This window comes from Oryctolagus cuniculus, chromosome 6 (assembly GCF_964237555.1).
Source record: "Oryctolagus cuniculus chromosome 6, mOryCun1.1, whole genome shotgun sequence".
Classification (NCBI taxonomy): domain Eukaryota; kingdom Metazoa; phylum Chordata; class Mammalia; order Lagomorpha; family Leporidae; genus Oryctolagus; species Oryctolagus cuniculus.
In genome coordinates this window covers 538631-546962 of record NC_091437.1, presented here as the reverse complement: position 1 = coordinate 546962, position 8332 = coordinate 538631, and the positions used below count along the sequence as shown (strand labels likewise).

The 8332-nt window shown below is 58.1% G+C and overlaps 1 protein-coding gene across 1 annotated transcript; it reads left to right on the top strand.

The window, feature by feature from the left end:
• The first annotated feature begins 338 nt into the window (after positions 1-338).
• On the top strand, positions 339-4383 carry LOC103347194 (zinc finger protein 496). The gene is made up of 3 exons (XM_008253667.4): positions 339-375; positions 2599-2712; positions 3226-4383. Exons 1-3 carry the CDS (start codon positions 339-341, stop codon positions 3864-3866), a joined length of 792 nt encoding a protein of 263 aa, XP_008251889.3. The 3' UTR covers positions 3867-4383.
• Positions 4384-8332: the final 3949 nt, after the last annotated feature.

Sequence of the window (8332 nt, the reverse complement as noted above, 5' to 3'; positions counted from 1 at the left end):
AAGCACTTGGGTCATCTCCCGCTGCTTTCCCAGGTGCATTAAAAGGAGCTGGATCGGAAGTGGATCAGCTGGGTCTTGCAGCATGCCCAAGCAGGATGCCGGCATCGCTGTGCCACCATGCCTGCCCCTGTCTGCCTTGCTCTGGACCCTCCCCTCCCTCTGGGCGCCCTGTACATGGTGACCAGCCAGGCTGCCCTCTGCACCGTGCGCCTCCTGACTTGTTCTTACTGGTGCACATGCGTCTGTCCCTGGAGGCTGCCTGTGGGTTACCTCACCCCTTCGCTGGGTGCGTCAGTGCTGCCCTTGATGTATCCCTTCTCAGGGGGGTGCGGGAGCCGATGCCCACCTCACACTGCGCCTTCAGAGTAGACGGGGGTGAGCACCGTGGTGGTCTGCAGGTGTCACTGGGAGCACTGGGAGAAGGCCTGTTCTCACATCCGGCCCTGAGCTGTGTGCTGCTAGGGCTCCTCCCCACCCATCTCCAGCTCACCCTCTCCTCTGGTGCAAGGGTCTGAATGTGTGCATCCCTCAGAATCAGGGTCTGGAATCCTAGTCTCCAAGCAGATGGTGGTAAGAGCCGGTAAGAGACCGCAAGCTGCCTAGCCCCTCTGCCAAGCGGGGATAGTGACAGGAAGGCTGCTGTGACCAGGGCAGGGCCTTGGCCCAGCTCCACCCTGCAGGGCCCTCTGCACACCTGCCAAGGACACCTGGGGGAGGCCGGCCCAGAGGGCAGCAGGTGCCAGCTGACAGACCACGTGTGGGAGTGGCTTTTGAGCCGGGTGCTGTGGAGAGGCTGGAAGGGTCTGGGCTGTGTCCTAGAAAAAGCTGTGTTGCTGTGAATACCCAGGCAAGGGCTCAGGGCCAGGGGAGCGCCGTCCTCGGGGGCCAACCTCTGGTCCTGTGCGGTGAGAACAGGTTGTTGGTGGACACGTGCGTGGGTGAGGCCTGGTCACACAGGGGAGGGGTTGAGTGGGGGTGCCCCGATCCGTGCCCTGTGGAAGGCAGACCTTGTGGGTGATGAACGTGAGACAAGGGGAACGATTTGTGATGGAGTTGGTACTCAGAAGGGAAGCAGAGCCTGAAGATCCGGAACATTCTCAGGCTGTCTGGGTTAAGGAGAATGAGAGTGGCAGCTCAGGAGACAGCTGGAAAGGTGTGGCCCTGTGAGTGTGCATTAGAAAGGCAGAGAGAGGCTGACTCCATCAGCTGGCTGACTCCACACATGGCCCCAAGTCCCCGCGCTGTGCCTCCCGGGCGGGACAGCGTCAGTGCAAGAGTCCCTGACTGGTGGAGTCGCTGTCCTGGACCCAGCCTGGGACACTCAGGGACATCCCAGCTGGGACACTGAGGGGCATGGGGGCAGGGCCGCCCAAAGCCACAGAGCCTTGGAGGCCCAGATGCAGGCCCAGAGAGGGCTGCTGTCCCGCCCGCAGGTTGGGACTTGTCTGGACCTGTCCCTCTTGTCCCGCATCTCTCCCTTTTGGAATGTGCCTGATCCCACTCCCAGCAGGAGCAGTCGTCTCCACAGTCACACCTGCAGCACACCTGCACCAGATGGGGCTGTCGGGATGCAAGGACCGTGCTAGCCTGCAAGGAGGACGTGGGCCGGGGCTGCCTGGGCTGGAGTGGCAGGGTGGGGACGTCTGTGCCCAGGTTTCATGAATGAAACCCTGACCCCCGTGTGAGGTCCCAGAAGGCGGGACCTGAACCTTCCGCCCCAGGAGGTCCCTGAGCCGAGAAGCCGGCCCTCACCAGACGATGCAGACCAGGGTCAGTACTGATCCTTTCAAAGGCTTTATTTTTGCACAGTTATATTTATTTATTCATTCTTTTGAAAGAGAGAGTTTTGGGGCTGTCCTTGAGGTAAAACAGGTAAAGCCACTGCCTGCAACACGTTCCAGCTGCTCCACTTCTGATGCAGCTCGCTGCTAATGGCCTGGGAAAGCAGTGGAAGATGATGTGGGTGCTTGGGCCCCTGCACCCACGTGGGAGACCCTGAAGAAGCTCCTGGCTTCTGCCTGGCACTATCTGAGCCTCTTGGACAATTGGGGAGTGACCAGCAGATGGAAGAGCTCCCTGACTCTCCCCCTTTGTAACTCTGCCTTTCAAATAAAAAATAAAGCTTTTAAAAAAGGAAGAAAGAAAGAAAGGCAGTGGTTGACAGGAAGAGACGAGGATGTTCCATCAGCTGGTTCACTCCCCAAAGGACTGCACCAACCAGGGCTGGACCAGGCTGAAACCAGGAGCCTGGAACTCCACCCAGGTCTGCCACGTGGATGCCAGGGGCCCAAGCACCTGGGCCCTACTCCGCTGCTTTCAGTGGCTATGTTATAGGGAGCTGGATGGGAAGTGGAGCAGCCAGCACTGGAGCCAGTGCTCATAAGGATGCCAGCGCCACGGCCGTCCCTAAACCTTCTGTGCCACAGTGCCGGCCCCTCTTGCTGACTCTAGACCCGTCCTCGTGGTGCTGGCCCTTTCTGCCTTCAAGCTCACTCATTCAGTGACACTGAGTGGCTCCTGGGGCTGCCCTCAGCTCACAGCCTGGCCCCTGGGGCACCCCCAGTGCCAGACACACGATTTTCCCTTTCCCCTGCAAAGACCTCCCAGCCCTCCAGCTGTTCGAGGTGGAAGAAAGAAGGAAACGGGATGAGCTGCAGGTGCTGGAGTCCCAGGCCTTCCAGCAAATGGCGCTTCCTCCAAGCACCCACCCAGGTACAGCAGGGCTTGGAGCACGGAGTTGCACCCATGCATGGTGCACGCACACACACACATGTGTGGCATGACCATACAACCACATGGCTGCTGGGCTGTGACCAGGTGGGATGGGAGAATGATGGGCTGTGATGGGGCAAGTGGGCTGTGACTGGGCTGCAATGGGAGGCTGGGCTTTGCTCAGAGTCAGGCACCTTCCTGGACCCCTGGGACCTCCCACTGGGGAAGGAAGGTGATGTGTATGGTGTGCCCATGGTTACCACCCTACACAGAGAAGTGCAGGCCCTGAGCTTGGAGGGGCCTCCGTGGCCAGAGGGGAGGGAGGAGAGAAGGGCACAGCATCTGGGCTGTAACGGCTGCTTCGTGGCTCTACCTGTGGTCCCTGCAGGGCCAGCCAGGACCAAGATCACCCAGGAGCACTGCAGGAACAGATGTCTCTGGGCTTTGAGCCAGGCCTTCTGGGTAGGGTTCTCAGGGGCTGGCGGCACCCCTGACCAGCTTGGTTTCCTGTAGCTGGAGGCGGCCCACAGATCCTGGAGAACAGCCTGGAGGAGGAGGAAGAGGAGGTGACCATCGAGATCATGTTGTCCAGCTCTGGGGACGAGGACTCCCAGCACAGCCCCTGTGGGCCTCAGCCCTGCCAGGGCAGTGAGGAGACAGCGGACGAGGTGCCCGCCTCCAGGAAAGCCTACGTGTGCCCCGCGTGTGGGAAGGCCTTCCGCTGGAGGGTCAACTTTGTACGGCACCTGCGTAGCCGCCAGGACCGGAAGAAGCCATGCGTGTGCCCTGTGTGTAGGGAGCTGTTCAGCGAAGACGAGGACCTGGACGGCCACCTGGAGGCCCACGAGGCCCAGAAGCCCTACAGGTGCGGCTCCTGCGGGAGGAGCTTCCGCCTCAACTCCCACCTGCTCTCCCACCGGCGGATCCACCGGCAGCCCAGCAGACTGGAGCCGGAGAAGCAGAGCGAGGAGGGACTGGGCTTCCAGCGCCGGGAGCCCCTGGCCCGGCACCGCGGCCACACACACCAAAAGGATGCCATGTGGCCCTTCCAGTGCCGCTACTGCGTCAAAAGCTTTGGGCAGAACTCGGACCTCCTCCACCACGAGCGCGTGCACATGAAGAGGCGCTCCAAGCAGGCCCTAAACTCCTACTGAGGGCTACCACCCAGCCCCATGCTCCTGCTGCCCCCTGCGCCCAGGCCGTGTCCAGCCCCACCTGCTGCCACGGTAGCCCCACCAGTGCTTGCTCCATCTCAGAGGCCCCTGCACACGGTCGCCCAAGCTGGCAGAGGGCTGGTCTCCATCCTGGGACCACTGGGTCACCAACCAGTCCTCAGCACTAACATTCCCATCTTGCCCTGAGCACGGACCCCAGCGTCCAGGCTTGCTGCTGTCCCTGCCCAACAGGTTGGGTGGGGAGTGGACCCGGTGCACAGCACATCCTGTCTCCAAGGCAGCTGAAAGGCGGATGGTGGGGGTGGGGTGGGGAGCCCTATGGTGGGAGCTCCAGGGTGCTCAGGGCTGGGAAACCGCCATGGTCCCTTTGGATGTGTGCGGGGGAGTGGGGCTCCCCAGGAAGGCAAAGCTCTCCTTTTTAACTGTTGTGCACCTGCCCCAGAATGCCCCTTTCTCTGCCCAGATGCCCTTGGTAAACATTTGAGTTGGAAGCTGAGCTGTGGTTGTTTGAAAGGACTTAAAGCCCTCCTTGCCCTCCATGTCCAGGAGCTGAGCCCCCAGTGAGGGCATTGACCTGGGGGTGCCTGGCCCCCAGCTGAGGCTTGTCTGAAATCCTGCTCTGCCTGCTTCAGCATCATAACTCAGTGGGCTCTGCACCTTGGGTGGGTTGGTGCAGCAGAAATGTCGGTTACAATTCCCAAGGCTGCAGGTCTGGGGGCAACCTGTCAGCCAGGCTGGACCCTCCTGGAAGGGCTGTAGGGGAGATTCCGCCCCAGCTTCCAGGGTCTTCCTGGCAGGTGTGGCTGTTCCTGGCTGTGGTGCTCTGTGAGTCTGTCTCCTGGTTTCCCTTCTCAGAGAGACGTAAGTCACTGTTCCCATATGAACTTGTCTACACCGCAGTCACAGGGCACAGGTGCAGTGCACACATCCGCCCACACCTGCACTGCTGCCCTCCCTCCTGAGCCTGTTGGAGCGGGATTCAGACTGCAGGGCCTGCCTCCTGGCCTGGTGTCCCCTGCAGGGGGTTTTGGGTCAGGCATGGCCAGCCACGGGCAGTGAGGCTGAGCACCAGGAGCTGGTGCTGCTGCTCCCGGGAGGCAGCTGTGTCAGCTCCGCTCCAGTGAGAAGGCCTGGGGGCTGTGCAGCTGAGCCGGGGTGCCTGGATCAGGTGGGTGTTCCTGTGTCGGGCCCACCGCTGGGCAGGCTGGGTGGAGGTGCCCAGTGCTCCATGTCACCCCGTCACTTCACACCAAGAGGCCTCTGCTCCACACCCAATCAGTTACAAGGTTTTGTAGCCACAGGGACTGCTGAGTAGATGGACCCACTGGCCTAGGAATAGGAAGCATGGTCCAACCCTGCGGTCAGACCTCAGAGAACTGGCGAGGCCCTTGGTTTCTAGTCAGCTGGGATGGGGACATCCCCATGCAGAAAATGGGCCCTCTGTGACGTCCACTCTGTGACATCCCGGCCAGACCCGTGTGTGCCCAGCACGTCCTTGGCCTCAGGAAGGTCATTTCCCCTGGGGCTGTGGACACTTGGCTGGGAGAGGAGCCCTCTGCTCTCCGGTGAGTGTCTTGCCTGCAAGTCGGGCTTTGTGATGGACTGGAGCCCAGAGGAGGCAGTCCCACCCCCCAGGTACTGTCAGGGCGCCCAGCTGTGATTCAGAGCCAGGTACCTGGTGGCAGGAAGACTGTGGCCTGTGTCTAGAGAGCCTGCAGGGCTGGGGCACAGCCAGGGGCTTCTCTGAGAGAAGCTGCAGCCCCACAGCCCACCAGGCCCAAGGGTGCTGGAGCAGAAGTATCTGCCTTCCCTTGGCCACTGGCATTTCTGGCCTCAGCTGAGGTGGGTAAAATATACAAGGTATTTGTGAGGCAGCTGAAGAAGTGCCTGTAGACAGATTATTTAGGGGCGGGGGAGGTCGTTGTGGCATAACAAGTAAAGTCACAGCTGGCAACACCAGCATCCACGTGGGAAACCTGGGTGCAGTTCCATCCTCCTGGCTTTGGCCGGGCCCAGCCCTGGCTGCTGTGGCTATTTGGGGAGTAAACCAATGGATGGAAGATCTCTTTCCCTCTCTCTGTAACTTTTAAGCAAATAAAATAAACCTAAAAATAAAAAGCAGCAATGTGTTTATTTTTTAAAGATTGATTTATTTACTTGAAAGTCAGAGTTACAGAGAGAGAGAGAGAGGTCTTACATCCGCTGGTTCACTCCCTAGTTGTCCTCAATGGCTGGAGCTGCACCGATCCAAAGCCAGGAGCTTCCTCCAGGTCTCTACGCGGGTGCAGGGCCCCAGGACTTGGGCCATCTTCTACTGCTTTCTCAGGCCATAGCAGAGACCTGGACCGGAAGTGGAGCAGCCGGGAATCGAAACCAGCACGCATATGGGATGCCGGCACTGCAGGTGTGGCAGCTTTCCTCACTGAAATGAAGTGCCGGCCCCAGCAACAATGTTTTAAAATAAATTAAAAATAACTATTTGTTTGAAAGGCAAGGTGAGTGGGAGATCTATCTGCTGATGGCCCCATATGCTTGCAGCAACTAGGGCTGAGCCAGGCAGGAGCCAGGAGCGCAGAACTACATCCAGATCTCCGGTGTGGGCGGCAGGGACCCAAGCACTTGAGCGAGCATCCGTTACCTCTCAGGTTGCACTAGCAGGGAGCCAGATGGGAAGCAGCGTAGCACACCAATATGGCATGCAGCTGTCCCAAGCAACGGCCTACCCCACAGCACCCCATCACGCACCCCTAAATGTCTCTATAAAAGAGGTTCTTCAGTGACCAACACCTGCAACAATGCTCAAGTTCTTTAGGAATCAGGTACACTCAGATGGAGCCTGAAAGCACAGAGCAGTCAGGCAATCACAATGGGAATGACAGCACCATTTGGCAGGGACGCGGCCATGCAAGGGAGCTCGTGCTGTGGGTGTGCAATGCTGCAAGCATTCCAGGAACCCGGCAGTGTCCCCCAGGGTGCAGAGATGCAGCTTCTACGCTGTAGCTCCTCCACTATGTACATACCTGACAGATCTGTGCCGTGTCACCAAAACCTGTGCCAGAGTTTAAATACCAGCACTCAGAGCCCCAACCGGAAAACACTGCCATGTGCCTGATGGTGACTACTCACGCAATGATTCAACGGTGGCAAAGGTGAGACACAGCAAAATGCAAGAAGACAAGTTCAAGTCAGCCTTTGGAATCAGAAAGGCCAGGTAGAGTCCCTGCCCTCCGACATCATTTACAGCAAGCGTCAGGTGTCGGTTGGCCCCACTGTGTGTCAGCGCTGGTGCCTGAGGCCCTGGGACTCCCCTCAGGTGTGCCTAGCTTCTGCAAAGCTGGTGGCTCCCAGGTGTGTCAGGAACGTTTCCTAAGACAGCTCTGCCTGAGGGGACTTGAAGACAAATGTGCCATCCACAGGCACAGGTGCTGGCCCTGCAGCACTGCTGTCGCCTCGCAGGTTGAAGATGCAAGTTCCAGTGAAAATGTGGGGACATAGAAAAGTTAATACAGAGAAGATGGAGAATGAGAGACCAAAGCAAGTGTCAGGAAGGAGCACCTGCTGCCATGAAGCCCAGCCCTTAGTGTGTCCATTATTTCCAGAAACAGACGGCTTGTTCCTATGAAAATAAGCAACACATTCTTTTGGATACTAGCCATTAATGTGTCCCGTAGTGATACAGATATCAAAACAAACTTTTATGATAAAGCATTTTGACATTGTGGTAGTATTTTTACATTCTATCTAAAATACTTTTTATTTTTTTCTTTATTTTTTAAAGATTTGTTTGTTTGTTTGAAAGCTAGAGTTAGAAGCAGAAAGAGAGAGAGAGGTCTTCCATTTGTTGGTTCACTCCCCAAATGGCCACAATGGCTGGAGCTGGGAAGATCAGATGCCAGGAGCCAGAGTTTCTTCCAGGTCTCCCACGTGGGTGCAGGGGCCCAAGGACTGGGGCCATTGTCCACTGCCTTCCCAGGCCAAGCAGAGACTGGGTCAGAAGGAGAGCAGCCGGGACTCGAACACACCCGTGATGCCAGCACTGCAGGTGACAGCTTTACCCACTATGCCACAGCACCAGCCCCTCTTATTTATTTGGAAGGCAAACTGAGAGAGAGAGAGAGAGAGAGAGAGAGAGAGAGACCATCCATCTGCTGGTTCACCTCCCATATACTCACCACAGCCAGGCCAGGCCAGGCTCAACCCAACATCCTAAACCCAGGGCAGAAAGTACAAGAGGAGTGAGGCAGTGTTTTTACACCAGGCACCAAATGATCTGCCAGTGCCTCTTAGGAGAAATAACTCAGGGAACCTCAACCAGCGAGGCACAGCTCTAGGAGCCGCAACTAGGAGGGGCCCATGTCCGCGGCGCATTTGCACAGGTGGAACACCGCTCACAACCTCAGATATGGGGAAGCAATGATGAGGAAGCATGAAACTCATGGTGCAAC

Bases quoted from the DNA above. Each gene is read 5' to 3' on its own strand.
- LOC103347194 (XM_008253667.4), top strand. From the start codon at position 339: ATGCCCACCTCACACTGCGCCTTCAGAGTAGACGGGG. The intron at 376-2,598 runs GTGAGCACCGTG...TCCCCTGCAAAG, and splicing joins CGCCTTCAGAGTAGACGGGG to ACCTCCCAGCCCTCCAGCTG. The intron at 2,713-3,225 runs GTACAGCAGGGC...GGTTTCCTGTAG, and splicing joins TCCTCCAAGCACCCACCCAG to CTGGAGGCGGCCCACAGATC.